This window comes from Myxocyprinus asiaticus, chromosome 4 (genome assembly GCF_019703515.2).
Source record: "Myxocyprinus asiaticus isolate MX2 ecotype Aquarium Trade chromosome 4, UBuf_Myxa_2, whole genome shotgun sequence".
Lineage (NCBI taxonomy): Eukaryota > Metazoa > Chordata > Actinopteri > Cypriniformes > Catostomidae > Myxocyprinus > Myxocyprinus asiaticus.
Window position 1 is genome coordinate 56,887,852 of NC_059347.1, and position 21,426 is coordinate 56,909,277.

The 21,426-nt window shown below is 38.3% G+C and overlaps 1 protein-coding gene across 2 annotated transcripts in view; it reads left to right on the top strand.

The window, feature by feature from the left end:
* LOC127437662 (discoidin domain-containing receptor 2-like) overlaps nt 1–19,085 on the top strand; it is a 54,437-nt gene extending 35,352 nt beyond the window's left edge. For both annotated transcript variants that reach the window (XM_051692731.1, XM_051692724.1), the window contains exons 13-17: nt 9,351–9,478; nt 10,725–10,922; nt 11,513–11,747; nt 14,963–15,112; nt 16,407–19,085. In XM_051692731.1, coding sequence (XP_051548691.1) covers nt 9,351–9,478; nt 10,725–10,922; nt 11,513–11,747; nt 14,963–15,112; nt 16,407–16,544 — 849 coding nt within the window. In that variant the 3' untranslated portion in view covers nt 16,545–19,085. The remainder of the gene's footprint in view (nt 1–9,350; nt 9,479–10,724; nt 10,923–11,512; nt 11,748–14,962; nt 15,113–16,406) is intronic.
* Nucleotides 19,086–21,426: the final 2,341 nt, after the last annotated feature.

Consider the following 21,426-nt stretch of genomic DNA (forward strand, 5'->3'; position numbering starts at 1 on the left):
AGGCATTTGTTGCACTTATGTAACAGCCGAGTGGGCCTGACTCACTGAACATTCACTTGACTGTCCGAGGAAACTGGGCGCCTTTTTTGCTTCTTTTTGTGCTGGTTCCACCTAGCAACATTGACGCTTCACAGAATGTGTAAAAATCTTGGTCTTACAGATATTTGGAGACTTTTGAAGCCATCTGGTGGGGACATATATTTTTTTCATCAGTCCATAAGATTTTTTCTAAAATAGATTTTTTTTTAAATCTATATCTAAGTCCCTCATTTCATCTGTTGTTGATTGCTCAGTTGGAAACATCTTAGTCTCAGATCACGCCCTGGTGAGTTTAGAGGTGTTGCCACATACGGAGAAAAAGAAATCATATAGTTGGCGCTTTAATGTATCCCTTTTGCAAAATCCTGAATTCCAACAAATGTTAAAGGCTGAAATCAGTGTTTTTATGGAAACCAATTGGTCCTCAGTATCCTCTGTGGGTGTGGCTTGGGAGGCAGTTCTTAGGGGACAGATCATACAGTATGCCTCATTCACCAAATAATACAAAGCACGAGATCTCGTGGAGTTGGAAGGGAATATTTTGTTATATAATATAAGTTGCCGAGGCAGAGCGCCGAATGTCGTCTAATGGCCTCAGAGAAGTGACCCGATTGAAATACAGATATAATACTATTTTGTCATGGAAGGTGGAGTTTTGGCTATTCAGTGCAAGACAGTCGTACTTTGAGTTGGGATAGTCAATTGGTCTAAATCCGAAGCTTTGGCTCTGACAGCATACTGCCCAGTAATGGCTTTTCAGCCGGGCGCCTTCCAGTGGCCTATACAGGGTGTTAAGGATTTGGCCATTTTATTCCCAGCAAATTTGTGTGATTTAGTTAGAGTTCATTTTGACCCCTTAATAAAAAGGTTTTCGAGCAAGGTGGGCATGTGGACTTCATTACATTTATCTATGATTTGGAAGGTTAATGTTATTAAAATTAATTGTATTCCAAAATTCAACTACCTGCTACAGTCTCTCCCTGTAGATGTCCCCCTCTCTTATTTCAAGCAATTTGTTAGCACAGTGAAGTCCTTCATTTGGAATGGTAAGCGTCCCAGATTACATTTCAATAAGTTACATAGGCCAACTGACAAAGGTGGGCTAGGCCTACCCAAGATTTAGTTTTATTATTATGCATTTGGTCTCAGACATTTGGCTCATTGGTCGCTTCCACCTGAGAGAGCCCCTCCCTTGTTTTGTATTGAAAAGGAAGCTCTTACCCCTATTTTGCCATTTACAAAGCCTTTGTATTAAACTAACTGGAGAAGTTAAGTCACACCCTGTTATCTCGCATTTGCACGCAGTATGGACAAAAGTGTCCAGAGTGTTTAATTCAGACATTTATTTAAATGTTGCCTCGAGCAACATTTTGGGATGAACCCAAAATTATGTATTAGTAAGTCCCCTTTCTGCTGGTCAGAGTGGATTGTGTGGGAGGTTAATATGCTCTGTGACCAATATGAGAGTGGAGTGTTGAGATCTTTTAAAAATATGGTTCAACATTTTAGGATTCCTAGATCTCTGTTCTGTAGGTATTTACAGCTGAACCACCTGCTCTGTACTATTTTTGGGGGTAGCATACACCCCCCTAAAGCGGCAGATACTCTGGAAGTGGTGATTACTGCCTTTGGAAAAGGTCATGAGGCATCAGTGTATTACTCCCTGTTAATTCAGAGTCGGGGGGACGGAGCTTCAACTTCTCTCAATAGATTATGGGAGAAAGATCTAAACTTGGTATTGTAGGAGGGAGTGTGGGCTAGGATTCTAAAAAACGTCAAGTCTACATCTAGAGATGCAAGGGTGTGTCTGATGCAATCGATTCTGTTGGACCCCCTCTAGATTGTATAGACTTGATCTCAAAGACACACCCACCTGCTGGCGATGCCAATCGGAAGATGGGGACACAACCCATGTTTTTGGTGGTGTGTTAAGATCCAAGAATTTTGGTTGAGGGTTCAGAATTTTATGTGTGATGTATTGGGTACTCAAATTTCATTTTGCCCCAGACTCTGTTTTCTAGGCAATGGGATGGTTATTAATATAGGGAATGGGTTCATAAAGAATTGGTCCTGTCTAGTGTCATGATCGGAAGACAGGTCATCCTTACGGGATGGAAGTCAGCTGGAGCGCCCTCGTTTCGGGAGTGGTGCACGGAGTTGGGCAGGGTAGCGGCATTTCAGGGGATGATATATAGAAGGCTGGGCAACATGGGATTATTTAATAAAAAATGGGGCAGTTATTTTGATTTTTTGGAGGAGACAGTGGAGGGAGATAGACAATGTTAAATATGTGTGTGCATTCTTATTGTTTTTTTTTGTTTTGTTTTGTTTCTAAATACTTTTTGTTGATTTATTGTTTATTTATGTGTCATTATTAATTTATTATCAGACCACTGAGGTGCGTGTTTGTGTCGGGGGCGGGGGGGGGGGGGGGTCATATAACATATATTTGCTGTCGTGTTTATTTAATCTGTGACTGGAATCAATAAAAGTTGTTAATAATAATAATCAATGGATATTTTATTTTATTTTTTATTTTTTTTGTTGTTGTGGTGATCAACATTATGCCACAAATGCTGTCAATAACTTGTATGGAACCCAGAACATTCCTTTAAAAGTTGAAAAGCCTGTTGAAAAGCTATCCTGACTATGCACTGTATGGTTATGGTTAGTTCCATTTTTATTATTTTCATTTAGTTTTGTTTTTCCCTGCTGTCTGCAATTCTATCAAAACAGACCTGTGACCCATTTTTGGGTCATGACTCACCATTTGACAAACACTGATAGATGATATGCAGTGGGAGAGAAAATTCTGTGCCACCCACTCACAACCACAGCAGGAGTTGTTGTTTTGTTTGGCTCATTTTTGGATACACTTGGTTTGTCTTTCATTCTAAGTTATTTAGGTTCTGTTTGTACACTGTTTACACTTTGTGTTATACAAATAGTACTGAAATGCCTGATGTTTGATTACTGAAATTAATTACAGTGTTTCCCAGAAATCCATTATTAGTGACTGCACATGACCATTATCAGAATCAGAATCAGCTTTATTGCCAAGTATGCTTACACATACAAGGAATTTGTCTTGGTGACTGGAGCTTCCAGTGTACAACAAAACAAAAACAATACAAAAACAGCAGCAAGACATAGATAACAATAAAAAATAATAAATAGTTATACACATACGTACATACACATACGTAGTGCAATCTAATACAAATCTGTTATCTGTTATATACAGTGCAAATACAAATCTGTTATGTACAGTGCAAATTGTTTTTTTTTTTTTTTTTTCTCTCAGAGGAATGAAATGGCAGAAGAGGTTGGATGTGTTGGATAAATATTAAAAAAGACTAAACTGTGTATTGCACATAATTATTGCTCAATGGGGCAATTTAACTGTTGATGAGATGGATAGCCTGAGGGAAAAAACTGTTCCTGTGCCTGACAGTTCTGGTGCTCAGAGCTCTGAAGCGTCGGCCAGAAGGCAACAGTTCAAAAAGATAGTGGGCAGGGTGAGTGGGGTCCAGAGTGATTTTTCCTGCCTTTTTCCTCACTCTGGAAGTGTATAGTTCTTGAAGGGGGGGCAGGGGGCAACCAATAATCCTCTCAGCAGTCCGAACTGTTCTTTGTAGTCTTTTGATGTCTGATTTTGTAGCTGAACCAAACCAGACAGTTATTGAAGTGCAGAGGACTGACTCAATGACCGCTGAGTAGAACTGTATCAGTAGCGCCTGTGGCAGGTTGAACTTCCTCAGCTGGCAAAGGAAGTACAACCTCTGCTGGGACTTTTTCCCAATGGATTCAATGTGGGTCTCCCACTTCAGGTCCTGTGAGATGGTAGTGCCCAGGAACCTGAATGAATCCACTGCTGCCACAGTGCTGTTTAGAATGGTGAGGGGGGTCAGTGTTGGGGTGTTCCTCCTTAAGTCCACAATCATCTCCACCATTTTGAGCATGTTCAGCTCAAGGTTGTTTTGACTGCACCAGACAGCCAGCTGTTCAACCTCCCTTCTGTATGCAGACTCATCGTCATCTTGGATGAGGCAGATGACAGTGGTGTCATCTGCAAACTTCAATAGCTTGACAGAGGGGTCCATGGTGATGCAATCATTGGTGTAGAGGGAGAAGAGTAGTGGGGAGAGCACACATCCCTGGGGGGCACCAGTGCTGATTGTACAGGTGCTAGAAGTGAGTTTCCCCTGTCTCACAAGCTGCTGCCTGTCCATCAGAAAGCTGGTAATCCACTGACAGATAGACGTGGGAACAGAGAGTTGGTGTAATTTATTCTGGAGTATAGCTGGGATGATGGTATTGAAAGCTGAACTGAAGTCCACAAAAAAGATCCTTGCATATGTCCCTGGTCTGTCCAGATGTTGCAGGATATGATGCAGTCCCATGTTGACTGCATCATCCACAGACCTGTTTGCCCGATAAGCAAATTGAAAGGGATCTAGAAAGTGTCCAGTGATGTTCTTCAGGTGGGCCAACACCAGTCTCTCAAATGATTTCATGACCACAGACGTCAGGGCGACAGGTCTGTAGTCATTAAGTCCTATGATTTTTGGTTTCTTTGGGACAGGAATAATGATTGAACGTTTGAAGCAGCATGGGACTTCACACTGCTCTAGTGATCTATTGAAGATCTGTGTGAAGATGGGGGCCAGCTGGTTAGCACAGGATCGAAGACACGCTGGTGAGACGCCATCTGGGCCTGAAGCTTTCCTCGTCTTTTGTTTCCGAAAGACGCGGCTCACATCATCTTCACAGATCTTAAGTGCAGGTTGAGTAGCAGGAGGGGGGAGGAGGGGGGTTGCAGGAGGTGTTGGTGTTTGTGTGAAGTGAAGGTCAGAGTGGGTGTGGGGTGTGAGATTGAGCCTTTCAAATCTGCAGTAGAACACATTCAGGTCGTCAGCCAGTTGTTGGTCCACCACAGGGTTGGGGGTAGGAGTCCTGTAATTTGTGAGTTGTTTCATGCCACTCCACACTGATGCAGGGTCGTTAGCTGAAAACCTGTTTTTCAGCTTCTCAGAGTATCTTCTTTTAGCCACTCTGATTCCCTTATTCAGTGTGTTCCTGGCCTGATTGTACAAGACTGTATCCCCACTCCTATAAGCATCCTCTTTGGCCTGACGAAGCTGCCTGAGCTCTGCTGTAAACCACGGTTTGTCATTGTTGAACTTTAAATAAGTCCTAGTAGGAATGCACATATCCTCACTGAAACTGATGTATGATGTAACAGTATCTGTGAACTCATCCAGGTCTGTGGCTGCATCCTCAAAAACACTCCAATCTGTGCAATTGAAGCAGGCTTGTAGTTCCTGCTCTGCTTCATTGGTCCATCTCTTTACAGTCCTTACTACTGGCTTGGTTGATTTTAATTTCTGCCTGTAGGTTGGAAGAAGATGAACCAGACAGTGATCAGAGAGTCCCAAAGCTGCTCTAGGGACAGAGCGATATGCATCCTTTATTGTTGCGTAGCAGTGATCCAGTATATTTCTGTCTCTGGTGGGGCATGTGATGTGCTGTTTGTATTTGGGCAGTTCACGTGTGAGATTTGCTTTGTTAAAATCCCCAAGAATAATAATAACTGAGTCCAGATGTTGTTGTTCCGTGTCTGTGATTTGATCAGCCAGCTGTTGCAGTGCTGCATTCAAACACGCGCTTGGTGCAATATACACACTCACCAGAATAAAAAAGGAAAACTCCCGCGGTGAGTAGAAAGGCTTACAGTTAATAAAGAGCGCTTCCAAATGAGGACATCACATCCCCTTTAACATTGCTACATCTGTACACCAACTTTCATTGATGTAAAAGCATGTTCCACCGCCTCTCGTTTTCCCCGTTAACTCTGCGATCCGCTCTGAACAGCCGGAAGCCCAGCAGATGTAACGCGCTGTCCGGAATGGCTTCACTCAGCCAGGTTTCTGTGAAGCACAAGGCAGCAGAGGTTGAAAAGTCCTTGTTTGTGCAGGTGAGGAGATGTAGTTTGTCCGTTTTGTTAGGAAGAGAGCGGAGATTCGCAAGATGAATGCTCGGCAGCATTGTTCGAAAGCCCCGCCGACGGAGTTTGACCAGTGCACCGGCTCATCTTCCTCACCTGTGTCTCCTGAACAACAAAGCCATGCCTCCAACTAAAATGTCTAGCAAAACGTCTGACTATTCAAAAACCGGGAAAAGATTGTCTAGTACAAGCTGTTGAATGTTCAGCAGTTCGTCTCTGGTAAAACTGACTAGAAAAAGATTACTAAACACAGGACAAACAAACAAAAACAACAAAACAATAGGAGTGCTCCACACCGAGGCTGCCATCCGCGGTGCCATCATGATGATCAGTCATGCTTCGCTTTATTAAGAAAAACACTGGAAATCTGAATAAAGAGACCAGGATTTCGTGCAATAGTGTTACTAATACTAGGGATGCACCGATCCGATCCTGGATCGGTATGGGCTCAGATACTGACGTTTTTATACGGATCGGGTATCATTCCGACAAGCCCGATCCAAATCCAATACTGTGTGTTAGTCAGGGTCATTCCTGTCAAGCACCAAATATTGCATAAAAGAACCATTAAAGTATTTCTTTACATAAAAGACTTTTGCATTTTATTCAGAGGCACTTGAAGACACACGATTGCTGTGTGAATTGCAAAATTCTGTGTTTAATAAGTAAATAAATTAATATTTATTTATTTATACAAAAATAAACAAAACCAAACAAAAACTACCCCATGGGGGAAAACACAATCCAGGCTTTGAGCCCTCTGAAGCTGGGCTGGGGCGGACGAGCTGGGTACAGGACCGACTAGAACCGACTAGGAACAGGGACACGAACAACACCGACATGGACACGAAACAAGACGAACCGGCACTGGAGGAGACTAAAATAAGGAAGAAAATCAAACAGGTTAATGAGCAGGGCAGGTGTAACAAATTAACTAATAATGGGCAAACAAGGAGGTGGGGTATGACACGTGGCAATGCAGAAACAAAACAAAGCCACGTGCTCTCACAAGACAGAGACACCCGAATGGCACGAGCGCATATTGCCAAGACAACAGGCAACATACGCTCTTGCCAATCGACAGATAAGACAAGAGAATGCACATCAACGCTAACAAAGCAATGCAATGCATTCTCACACTAGACAAAGCCTGAGCGTACATCACTAGGCAAACACCATGCGATGCCCGCAGCAGGTGATAAAACGAGACAGGACAACTGGGCGAGAGTTTGGCCACACACAAACCCAACACCTCAGACCGACGTGACAGAACCTCAGCACAACGTGAATACAGCTCGCGACCCAGGCGCACAGCGCAACGCGAAGCGATTGACGTTAGTGCATGCCGCCAAGATGACATAAGCGCAATGCACTCACGCCAATAACAGACAGAACATGGAGTATATGTGTCCGGATCAGGGAAGGACAGGGAAGTCAGTATCCAGACACCATGCTCCGAACACGAAACATGAGACCAACCAAGGAGCGCACGGCAGGGAAATCACAACCGAAGCCGTGCACTCACACAAAGACAGAAAACAAAACACAAGACAGACATAGAACGATGATGTCATGGTCCTGCCACACAAAAACCCAAACTGACAGAGTGGCAGGACCGTGACACACCTTTGATGAAGGGAGTAATGAAAGACATACGTCACTTCCACTTTATCTTCGCATGAAACGTTACCATGACGATGCAGCGCAGCTGTTCTAACAACAGGAATCTCTTATTTATTGCTGTTAATTTGTTGCAAATAAATATACTTTTTGTAATAGTTTTTTTTTTTTCAAACATTTCCTTTTGTGTATTATTTAAAATTGCTTACTGTTGCTGTTTTAATAATAATAATAATAGTAATTGTACATAAATATATATAAAATACATTATTTAAAAAGTAATTTGGTGCACGAGAGGTCTTAATAATAAATGAATAATAATAAACCTCAAGGTTTAAACTAGCCTACAGTAAAAAATGGGCCCTGTTTTTGGAGTATCCCTCTGCTTATGGCTGTGTACTATCTTATGTATGAGGACGAATGTAAACTGCGGAGGAGGAGAAGTATCTGTTATTAAAGGGCAATAGTGCTTGCCCGAGCTTTTGAACATGTAATACGTTCTGACAAACAACCTTGCTTTAAAATATATTCCGAGGACACGCCACCCAGGGTCACCTGTTCATAAACGGTAAAATTACTTCCTCAAAGTGACCATTGCATGTACCTTTTGCTAATGGCCTTGTGGAAGGGCTTGAGTTGCTCACTTTCGTTTGGAACACCCCTTCGTGTGGTGTCCTCTTCCCTCAGTACCCTTCAAGGGCGCACAAACGCGTTTTGAATTCACCCACTGAACCGTACACTCAAACAGGACTTCCTGGAGTGTTCCGACCGTCAAAATAAAAGCCAGAGGGTTTTAAAGTTAAAGGTGCATGACTGAAATATATTACTATTGTATTATAAGATTCTAAATGTCAATAATAATAATAACAATAATAATGATAATTTAATATTATTATCATTATTATTTGTTTACAAATTACACAAATATTTAAGTTGAATGGGTTCAAAAAAATTACTGTGTGAATAAAAAGTGGAATGATATCTTACAACCAAAGTGAACAAAAAAAGTCCAGATACAAAGAAAACTGTCTTCTACTGAAGACTTTCACTGGAATTACTGTTAATTTTGCTGCTAGATTATATTACGTTTTTCATAATAGGCTATACATTTAAATTGAAATAATGTTTAGTTAAAAGTTTGTGTTTCTTTGCATATAAAACAATACCCCCAATTAGTATCACACAGTGAAGTATAGATTTTCTAAACTGATTTAAAAAAAAACAACAACACTGGTATTGGATCGGGATCGGTATCGGCCGATACTGAGATTCCAGGTATTGGAATTGAATCGGAAGAGAAAAAGTGGTATCGGCGCATCCCTAACTAATACTGCTTTTAGTTTAGTTGACCTTACAGAAAATTACTGTGGTGGGACCATTGTACAGTACTTAAAACAGAAAGTGATACCATTGCGCTTTGATATGGTAGTGAATGAGTTCTGTATTCATCTACCATATATTTCAAGCCACTACAAAAATACACCATGGTATATATATATATATATATATATATATATATATATATATATATATATATATATATATATATATCCCAAAAATGTGTTTTTGGTACTTTTTTGTTTTTGTTTTTTTGTTAGTGGAACCTAGGTGTTTTCATACCTGTTTGTACACAGATGTGCTATACATATATTTACCTCTCATCCCATGTATTTGCCGTGTTTAGGTACACCTGTGTGAGGCAGAGGGTTTGGCTGAGTTTCTGGGGGAAGGTGCCCCGTTACCTGAGCAAGATGGCAGGTCTGTGCTGGTAGCAGTTAAACAGCTCAGAGCGGATGCCACCAGCAATGCCAGGTTTGAAAGAAAAAAAAAACAGTTTTGAATGGAAATGGAAACATGAACTAAATCACAACCTCGCTGTAAACGTATGCCTTACTGGTAGCTGCGTTGTGTTACAGGGGTGTGTCTTAAAATTAAGTTTACATTTATTAGATGCATTCTTAAGGTCAAGTGCCCAGTTAACTTTTCTTAATCAGTAAATTAATAAAGGCATATTTTCAATTTGCAAATACAATTTTCCAAATGCGTTGATATAAACGCAATTGTCAATGTTAATCAAAATGTACCTTATTTACTCGTAATACACACATAATGTGAACTACTCACCTGTGCACATGGTTGCGCTGGTGCATTCTAATATTGAACACCCACTTTTCACAATCCAATCAATTTGCAATATTTAAAATCAAGTCCGCCCTACAATTTTTCTCATTGAATATCCTAAAAATATTTAGATATTTAATATTGAAAATTTCAGTTAGAAATACACATTTAAGAAGAAACATGGGATGGAAATGCTGTTTCATGTTTACTTTAAAAAGTTATTAATTTATTATTTTGCTTTTATTTATTATAATATTGAAGTAGATACAGTTTTAAATGTCTTTACTTTTCTCCATATAGTTGTGTATAAAACTAAGGTTTCAGAAAATTTAGATATTGAATATTGAATTTTACTATTATTGAAATTGACAAGAGGGAAAACAATTATTTGAATTTTTTTTTATTTTGTTGTTATAATTAGCTATGTTTTGTAAACCTGAATTAAATTACAATTTAAAAAATAAATGGACAATTAAAAATTAAAGACATTTTATTTGCAATTAATAAACCGGTAATTGAATCCTGAAGTGGCACTTCTGGTTTTCCATAAAGTCATGTATAAAAGTGATGATTCAGAAAACACAGTCATCACATGTCATGTTTTAATTTAAAAGTTAGATATTGAATATTTAATGTTTCACTCGGAATTACACTTTACTGAAGAAAAATGGGTTGGAAATGCCATTTCATGTTGAATTAAAATGTTTTATTCAAAATAATGTATTTTACTCTTGTATTTCACTACATTTTTAAACAAAGTAGATCATTTTTACATTTGTAAATCCATTTATTTGTCATCATTTGGCATGTTTGTAACTCTCAGACAGAATTAATTCGTATTCTGATTAATTTTTTTCTTGTTCATTCTCATCCATCAATATTTAGTAATGGATGATGACACTGACCTTTAACCTTTCTGACTTTTGCCTCTTGTTAGGAATGACTTCCTGAAGGAGATTAAGATCATGTCTCGTCTGAATAACCCGAACATCATTCAGCTGCTGTGTGTGTGTGTGAGCGCAGATCCTCTCTGCATGGTGACTGAGTACATGGAGAACGGAGACCTCAACATGTTCCTGTCCCAGAGAGAAATAGAGAGCACGCTCACATATGCCAACAACATTCCATCTGTCAGGTGTGCCTGTCATTATGAATAACATTACTGACTTTAGTCTGCACACAGGGTCAAGATCGTTATTTTACATGTCAGTCAAGTTTAACATCCTTAACCTTTGGATTCTTAACCTTAACCTTCCAGTTTCAGCTCTCCAGATATGAAATGAGATTTATAGCATTTAAATCAAGCCACGTTTTGAAGACCTCAAAGGCTTTAAGTCATATCAAATCTGTTGTTTTTGAAAAACTGTTTTCTTGGAGATGTCTAGCTGAATGTTCATGCAGCTCTTTTCCATAATATGAAAATAAATGGTTGGTGGGGCTTTCAAGCTCCAAAAAGTACAAAAAAAGCACCATAATATATTGCGCAGTTTGCACTCAGCAGAAGAATCATATTGGCCATTTGTCATCTTGAGTCTTTAGTTGAAGTCAAGTCACAAATAATTGTCAAATAAGAGTCTGAATGATGTAATATTTCAATATGTGGATTCAAAAACCAAATCATGAGTTTTTAATTTTAATCTTGGCTTAATCTAGAGCGATTTTGCTGTTTTATCCCCGTGATCCCAGTCTCTGATTGTCCCCATCTCGTTTCTGTCTCTTTTGCAGCATTGCTGATCTGTTGCACATGTCGGTGCAGATCTCTTCTGGGATGAAGTATTTGGCTTCTCTGAACTTTGTCCATCGTGATCTGGCCACTCGTAACTGTCTCCTGGATCGACATCTCACCATAAAGATCTCTGATTTCGGCATGAGCAGAAACTTGTACAGTAGTGATTACTATCGTATACAGGGCCGCGCTGTACTGCCTATACGCTGGATGGCCTGGGAGAGCATCCTACTGGTGAGAAAACGTGAGGCTGTTTATGTGTGCATGCACAAGAGTGCACATATGAATGAAAAAAAAAATCATAGTCTTTCTTTAATGTGACGGGCACAGACTGAGGATACAAGAGTCTGAAATGAATAAAATTCCACATGCAATTTATTGTTCAGTCAAAATCTCAATAATAACCTGAGAAAAATAAGATTTGGTGCATTACTCGGGACTTTTAACTATAGAAAAAGCCCCAAGCACACTAGGGACACTTAACGTGAGGGGTATTCAATTACATTTCCAAGATGTCCGGTCTCGAAATTTCCATCCCACCAAAGGTCCAGACAATAATAACGTATTATTTCATAGCTATTCTGACTAATGACAATGTGTAATAAATCCATATTTTTTGGAATAGTTATTATAAATTTCCAAGTTGGCAGCAATAGTACTATAATAATAGAACTGGGCAAGATTGAGGACATTGTAACCCAAAGACAACCAAAGTAGTGGACTATGGGGCCGGGGGATCTTCTACCGTTTATATATATACATAGGAAAGATACTGTATGGGGGTTCAGGGGTAACCTCTGAAAGTAATGTAGGTAATGTAAAAGTCTTAATGAACCATTTTTATATTTTCCTTAAAATGCAAATCTATATAGTGCAGTTTAAAACTACTGTTTGCTATAGTTAAGTATAAATGGGCTGACTATCAAATAATGGAAATGTTTTTCATCATAAGCAGAGAACGTAATTAAAAAAGTTTTAGTTGTCTTTCTTGCCATCCATGCCAGAGATGATGATATCTCAGATTCATTTTCACAAAATGTAAACAAAAATCTCTGTTTATTATCAATACGCTCGAAACATGTTGATTAAAAAAGCTACTTTTAGATGGAAAAACCACTGCTCTGGAACCACGATAAATTGTCCTGTCACAAACCTTGCTTAGCTGAACTGTCTGAGTCATATCAGACACATGAAGATTGTTTCTGCAGTGTATTTTAGAAAAAGATGCTGGTATCCTTCTATATTGCTACTCACTGTATTTCTCCTCTTCGGTCTACTGTCGGTAAAATAACTGCATCTTGCAGCTCTACTATGCAGCACCTAATGTCGTGGGCCAGTGGAGAGAGGCAACGCATGTGGAGCGAAAAAGGGCATTAATGAAGCATGTTCGTGATAGAGAAAAACATTTAAGGATATAGCACTGAAAGATCAGTGCTATCTATGCCCCAGAGCGCTTGCAGTGTACAGCTCCGCTGTTTTGTCGCGGAAAAGTGTCTACCTAAAGTGTAGAAACGGTGAGATGGGGCAACCGTTGTCATGATGTCTCACGGTCCGGATGGAAGAAATCCGGGGTCTGGATCTGGACCACTAATTGTTAACCGCTGCTTTAGTAAGCTAAGCTTTTTAAAGCCTAAAAATTCAACAGATGAAGGGTTTTGTATAGGGATGTCCTGATACCATTTTTTGAGAACAAGTACAAGCACTAATACTTCCTTTTTGGTATGCGCCAATCCCTTTTTCAACAGTTTATTAAAATGTTATTATCGAAATCGTGTCTAAGTAAATGAATTCATAATAACTTTAATCAAATGAAACTTGAACTATCAATTTACAACATAATATTGTACTATTATCAAATGAAGTTTTTTTTATACAGAACTTTAAAATCCAAAATACAACACTGGAGTTATTTTTGTCAAATACAGTGCTGCATAACGGAGCGTTACAGATGTGAGATATTGCTTAAATGTAATACAATTACTATTGATACATTATTATTAATAGTAGTAGTATTAGTGAATATTACATAACTATACAGTAGTGATATATTTCTGTTGTACTTTTTTCCTTTTAAATGGAGCTTTTATTTTGGAGTGAAGCGCTTTCCTTTTCTGTGTGTTCTTGACAGTAGCTTCTCACTTACGGAAAAGCAGGTCAATGTGATTATTAAACCGCAAAAGGCTGCTGTTTAATTAAATAAATACGTAGTCTGAATGTGCCTCGCACTACAAACTGAATTAGCGCTCTGCTTGCTGTCATCTGCCACAAACAGAACGCGCGATGCTCATGATGGTGTTTTCTGTGTATAAGTAGCTCTAAAAGGTATGGCACAACACAAGCTCCACTCCTTCACAAGCGCTCACATTGGAAGCACGCAGCACATGCAGTATATGTATATATATGTCATTTTCTGCAAATAAATGCTCTAAATGACAATATTTTTATTTGGAATTTGGGAGAAATGTTGTCAGTACTTTATAGAATAAAACAAAAATGTTCATTTTACTCTAAACACATACTTATAAATAGTAAATCCAGAGAAGCTGATAATTTTGCAGTGGTCTCTTAATTTTATCCAGAGCTGTATATATACTAGGAAAAATGTTAATTATTATTCACAAGATATGAAGTGAGAGGCACAAGGTAAGCGCTGACATTGCACTTTACCATAAAGTCGCAGTTTTCTTTGGATGCCCTCACTTCAGTTTAGAACACTTGATTATCTAATCTAAATATAATATGCATTAAAATGGGGATAAAAATATGGCTGAAAATTGTCAATGTTGACAGATTTAGATCCCCACGAGGTGTCAGTGATTGTTTTATTTTATTAGAGGCCGCTGTTATATTGTAGAATCAAGTCGTTCTTACTGTAGAATCCTCCAGTGCCAGCCACAGAGGAACACGGAGGAATAAAAAAGAAATCTACATAATCTGCATAATTGCCTATAACCGATAGTTCCAAAAAGCAACTATCAGCACCAGTTAATCTTTAAAACCGATATATCAGTCTACCTCTTTTCTAAAGCTCCGTTCACACTGCCAGCGAGTTTGTTGGTGGGTGTCACTGGTCTCTGTACTCTCTGTTGCTAGTTGCCGTTGCTAGTGGGAATCGCTCCAACGTTATTGGTTGGATATACTGCAGGTAAAACCAAGATATTATCATCATTACGTTCACACTGACAAAGCAAAAAAGCAACATCATTCATTTTCAATGTGAGTTGACGATTTGAGGCAACATGGGCGACAGCGACCGACTTTGTTACCTCCAGCGATTTAATCGCTTTCAGTGTGAACGTCCATTTAGGAGGATATTTTTTAAATGCTGTTTTGTGCTGCTATGCATATTTCAGTTGTACTGGTTTCAATTAACTACTGGATTGAGACATTTGTCTGCTATGCCTTTCTTTCTATTAATGCATTGTGTGTTAACATGTGAATGCTTTTAGGGGAAGTTCACAACAGCGAGTGATGTGTGGGCATTTGGAGTAACTCTCTGGGAGATCTTCACTTTATGTAAAGAGCAACCCTACAGCTTGCTGTCTGATGAACAGGTCATTGAGAACACCGGAGAGTTCTTCAGAAACCAGGGGAGACAGGTACATACACACACCAAAGTTCAAATGTTTTCGAATTTACTCAACATCATGCCATTACAAAGTAAGGTTGAGTTAATCTGGATAAAAACTGGACTGTATATTGCATTGAATAAAAGTGAAAACAAATGAAGCCACTTGGACAAATAGCAAAAACTAGTCAAACTATTTGATGTCAAGGGCGTAGATTTGGCTTGAATATTGTTGGGGGGTTGCAACGTGAAGCATTTCCCATGTTTCCATTAATCATGGTAGAAATATTGGAGAGGGTTGTACTTGCTTGTTTTGACCTTTGGGGGGATTACCTCCCGCATCCCCCCAGAATCTACGCCCCTCTTTGTTGTATTTACTGGAACAATCTGTACAATGACACTAAAGATCTTGATTTAAAGTCAGTTGAATTAAAGAAGTTAATTTAAAAAAGTCCCATGATTTCTCCTGGCAATCAATGATAAATTGGACAGAATTTCAGGGTTCCCACAGATCCTTAAAATATCTTAAATTCAGTTTTCCTAATTTTAAGGTCATAAAAAGTCTTAAATATCTTAAATGATACAACAAAAGTCTTAATTATCATTTAAAGAGGTCTTAAATTTAGGGGCGGAAAGATGGGAATTGTGATATTACCTAATACGATTATCTAACTTCAAAAGTATACGATTCACTTAAATAAATGCATGCGCTGCGTCTTTCAGAGTGAAAACGTGGCACTGTATTTTCTCCACGCACGTGGGCCGTGTGAGTGTTTCCAGCTGTTGCTGAGCAGTTTGCAATCATTAGGTCATATCGTCAATTTATGACAAGTGATCACTAATGATCCCCTGTTGATGATGAAATATGACAATGTTTACTTTTAATTGTTTATATTGTTATACGTTGTAGATTATTGTAGGAGTGCACATTTTATTTCCCTTATCTGTTTGAGTAAGCAGCTGGATGCAGTGAAACGCAAACATTTCAAAATAAGAGTCCCCGGTGTATTTCAGCTTTTAAACTTAAATGTTCCACACTATGAATCAAATTTTTTTTACTGATAAGCAATGTTAAGGCCATGCTGAGTATGTGCCCCTGCCTGTTTAAGTAAGAGTCTGTGATACATGAATTATTTATTGATACATGATCTATAAGATTGTGTGGGTTTGTTTTGGTATGGGGATACGGTATTAATTGTATTTGTTCAGGTCTTGAAAAAGTCTTAAATTTGATTTTAAAAACTCTGCAGCAACCCTGAATTTTCATTTGCAAGTCTTATTAACTACTTTTACTTCATCATGATCATATTCTCACTCTTTTCTAGATTTTTCTCTCTGCACCACCGCTCTGCCCATCCTCTCTGTTTGAGCTGATGATGCATTGCTGGAGTCGTGACATCACTGATCGGCCCTCTTTTCACAGTTTGTATCAGGCCCTGCGAACTTTTGTACCCCATTCATGACTGACACCTGCTCTACTTAACCTGGAGGAGAATTGTTACCATGATGATACGTCTGGAAGTATTCTGACGGCTCTTCCTGTAGACATTCAGTGAAGTGGAGCCAGAACATTATAGCCACAATGTAGCGTCATCAGAGCGTTAGGAATCCAATGGAGGAGAGATCTAAAGATGATGAGATTTTACCAAAGGCATTTATTCATGAATGAATCTCCATTGGGACTCAAAGACATCTTTCCAATCTATAGACACTTTTTTTCATTTGTCCTTTATGTCTTTATTAAAAATGTATTTTTGTCATTTCGTTGTTATATTCTTTGTCAAGAAGAACAGTGACTCCTGAGCCTACTGTATATTCTAGGCGTAAAGAACCAACTGGAGGAATGTTGTATTTGTCAGAACTGTGTTTGTGTATCGTTAAGCACTGCTGTCTTTGTTATTTTCTGTTTTATTTCGTTCACAGCAAAAAAACAACAAAAAAAATCATATTCTAAATTAGTATTTGTCTTGCTTTGCTGAATATCTAAACATCCTTAAAACAAGATACATTTACTTAAGAAGCAAAATGGCATAAGTTAGAATTCTAACAAAAATTGGGAAGGCTGACACTTAAAATAAGAAAAAACTACTTGCCAATGGGGTATGAAAAATAAACCTGTTTTCCCTTTGAAATGAGTATTTCTCTTAAAACATAATATCATTTTAAATCTGTCTAGTTTTAAGGATGTTTCGAAATTTTTACTAGAAAACAAGACCAAATTACTGATTTAGAAGGTGATTTTTTGCGGTATTTGTCCTATTTTCGTTCCTTATTTACCCCCACACTGGAGATATGTCTTGATTATTCTGAATATGTGGATAGTATGATATTAAGTGTTTTGCTTTCTGAATATGAATGTTATTTTACAGGTTCTTTGGAGATAGCCGGGCTGGAGACTTGCTCTGCCTGGACCTAGCAGAACTACTGTTATAGTTAGATTAAAAACCCTTTCAGAGGCGAGAGGAGAGGGTTATAGAGCCAACAATGGACTGGCGTGCAATTGAATGCACTGTTTCCTTCCCCCAACTTATAACAGGCCACTTTAAAGTCAACATGAAATCAAAATCCAACCCTCTTTACTTTCTTGATACATTTTCTTGGTCTTAATATGCACGATTTATCATTCCAAAGAAAAGGTTTGTCTGAATTTTTCATCGAAACAAAAAGAACTTGCTCTGCTTCTAAAATAACTTTTCTTTTCGGCTGTCTTATTGGTTAATGTTAATGAATCACCAAGTAGATATTTTGGCATTGTTTTAAGCTATTGTTGTAGGCAATACATCTTTTTCTGTGTTTTTTTTTTTTTTTTTTAATCTTGCCAGTAGTTAATGCAGTAATTTAATGTTGTAAATTAATGTGATAAATATTAACATAACATTGCAAATAACAATGGATTTTGAAAAAGAAGCATAACGATTGGGATTAGTCAAAGGTGTTTATTTTTTTTTAAATATGTCGCATTTTGGAAATAAAATGGGTTGCGAATGCATTTCATGCTGACTTCATTATTCAGCAAAAATGGCAATACTTTGACCCAACAGCCAGACAAACTCAACTCAATTGCATAGGAAACTCTACAACCCCTCAATGTTGGCATACAGTTCTACGATTACATTGTTGGTGAATCTCGATGAATTAAGTCTGTCTGAGGATGAAATACTGGCCCAATTAAATTGAAAAAGAGATTCATTTTATCTTGATCTCTGTACAAGGCACATTATGGGGGAGAGAGGGGGATTTATTCAAGGTTACATTTATTTAAAGCACATCTTTTTAATCCACTTTAATGTTTTATAAAACTGTTTAATGTCTTGTAATATTTTTAGCAAACATTTCTGAAAGTATACGAGACTTGCACCAAAAAAAAAAAGAAAAAAGAAAAAAAAACTTAAAATGATGTAGTGGACTATGATTTAACCAAGACCTAATATTTCCCTCTTTTTCCATCAGCTTCTATTAGTTTCTACAGCATTCCTTTTCCATACTTTGTGTTTACTGTATTTCAGAAATTGTCTTAAAATGTACAGAAGTTTTATTGTTTGGCTGCTGAGAGGTTTCGGCTATGCAGGATGTTTGAAAGTCCTCCAGTAGCGCTGGGATTTAGATTGAACGTTGGTGAATGGAAAACCACAAAAAAAAAAACTTATTCTCCCAGAAGCCTTTGCTGAAGTGAGCCTGAGACAGTTTCTGTTGTCACTTATCACAGTTTGCTTTTCAGAACATATACAGTACTATAGAGACCAAGACGTGTGTGTGTGTGTGTGTGTGAATAATACTTTGAGTGTGATTGTATGTGCGTCTTTTTTTACGTGAAATGAACTTTTATCAAATAGCACGCAATAATGGTCTTTCGTTCAATCAACTCTTCATGTGTCCTTCATGTACATTGCATAAACAGAGTAGATACTTTATGTATAGTAATATATTGGGGACCAAGGAAGACTTGTTTTCTTTTATCTTTTTTCTTATTTTCCATATTAAATATCAAATTTGCTGTAACACGAGTCCTTCAGTGTGTGTGTGTGTGTGTGTGTGTGTGTGTATGTTTTAGTTTTAACTTCTGTTTGTCAGCAACTTGATGTGTGATTGAAGATTGTGAGCTTCAATAATAGGAAATTATGTAGATGGGTGCTTCACACTCTTTTCTCTGTATGCACAGTAACATTATTCCTTTCCATTATCCTTACTTGCTCTTTCCATATTAGCAGCAAAAGCTGACATTAAATGTACAAAGCTAACTTTGGTGGCAGACTACAGAGTAGGTTACAACAGTCCAAACTAATAGATGATGTTTTAATGTGTGCATGTAGGGCTTAACGCCATCCGAAATGTGGGATGTCCAGAAAACCTTGAAAAAAATACGTAGGATACACAAATAGTATTTTTTTCACTATTTTATACTTTGCATCAGTTTTACACTTTAAATCAACATTCTTTAATATATTTAAAGGGATTGTTCACACAAAAATGAAATTTCTCTCATCATTTACTCACCCTCATGCCATCCCCAATATGTATGACTTTCTTTCTTCTACAGAACACAAATTATGATTTTTAGAAGAATATTTTAGCTCTGTAGGTCCATACAATACATGGTTGAATGGGTGCCAAAATGTTGACGCTCCAAAAAGCACATAAAGGCATCATAAAAGTAATCCCAATCCATACAACTCCGGTGTTTTAATCCATATCTGCAGAAGTGATATGATAGGAGTGGGTGAGAAACAGATAATATTTAAGTTCTTTTTTTACTTGAAATTCTTCTCCCTGCCCAGTAGGGGGCGATATACATGAAGAACGTGAGTCACTAAAAACACAAGAAGAAGATTGTGAAAGTGATCTGTTTCTCACCCACACCTATTATATCGCTTCTAAAGATATTGATTAAACCACTGGAGTCTTATGGGTTACTTTTATGCTGACTTATGTGATTTTGTGTGCTTCAAAATTTTGGCACCCATTCACTTGCATTGTATAAAACAAAAGAGCTGAGAAATTCTTCTAAAAATCTTCATTTGAGTTCAGTAGATGAGAGAAAGTCATACACATCTGGGATGGCAGAAGGGTGAGTAAATGATGAGAGAATTTTCATTTTTAGGTGAACTGTTTGGGTGAACGTTAAGTGTAGGCCTGATCCTACACTTGTCGGACTGCAAAAACACCCACTAACAAAAAAGTATCATAGTAGACTTTTGGAGTAAAGGCTTGGTATATGAATATAGTTCAATCATGACAACTGTCTGAAAGATTTAATATGGTAATGTGGGTGTAACATATTGATAGGACATTGGTCTTGGCAGACTAGATTTGCTACGCTGCTGCTGCTGCAGAAGTGCAAGTATGAAGTCTTGCTACTGCTAGAAAATACACAGACATACTGAGTTAAGCATGTGAACGTGCTGCTGTACAATTAGAAAAACACAAGACATGCTGGATCGAGCATGTATGACATACTGCTGCACAATTTATCAAATGCAATCCCCATGTAGCAGATCTAGACAAGTGAAGCTGGGGAGGAGGAGGGTTTCAGAGAAAACTTGCAGTGTGCTGCAATGAAATTGACTTGCAAACTAAGCAAAATTAAGTGTTAGGCAAAGGAGAGTACTACTAAGTTGATTGGCTACCCGACACCATGTGAGCAGTTTGGCTTGATATATCGCATGTGAGTGAGCTGATTGGCTAACAGACCACACATTCAAAGAACCTGTTAGCTTGCTCCATTCAGAGTTGCATGCCTGAACTATATTTTGGACATGGCCACAACGGTAATACTATTGTAATCATGGAAGTGCTCTGGTTGTAAATATCATAGTACATGAATATGGTAATCATTCAGTACCATGGTATATGTCAAAATATCATTCTATTTCCATTTGATGCCACAACTGTATCACTAACAGCCTGTCTACACTGGACGCGAGCAGTGCGTCGCGTCAAAAACAATAGAACCCCATTATAATCAATGATGCTGTTTACACTGGAAGCGTCTGTTGCGGCGCATCCCTTTTCAGACAATAAACGGGTGTCGCGTTCCATTTTGCGCTGCATGCACTAGCATGCCTACACAAATTAAACGGTTTAGAATGTTCATGTCGACGCATCCAGTGTAGACAGCCTCAAGCCGTAGCGGCGCATCGCGTCAGTGCACACGCACGATGTAGACAGGGTGTAAGAAGCTTTGTTGAAGACACAGGTGGCTTAGCCTAATTTAAGATTTGTGTAATGTTTAGCTAAATTAAATTAATATAACTAAATGTTGCACTTAGTACATTTTAAGTATGGTTTACACTGACACCTAGTGGCTTGGAAGCTGCATCATTCAAACCCAGTACATTTCAGTTACCA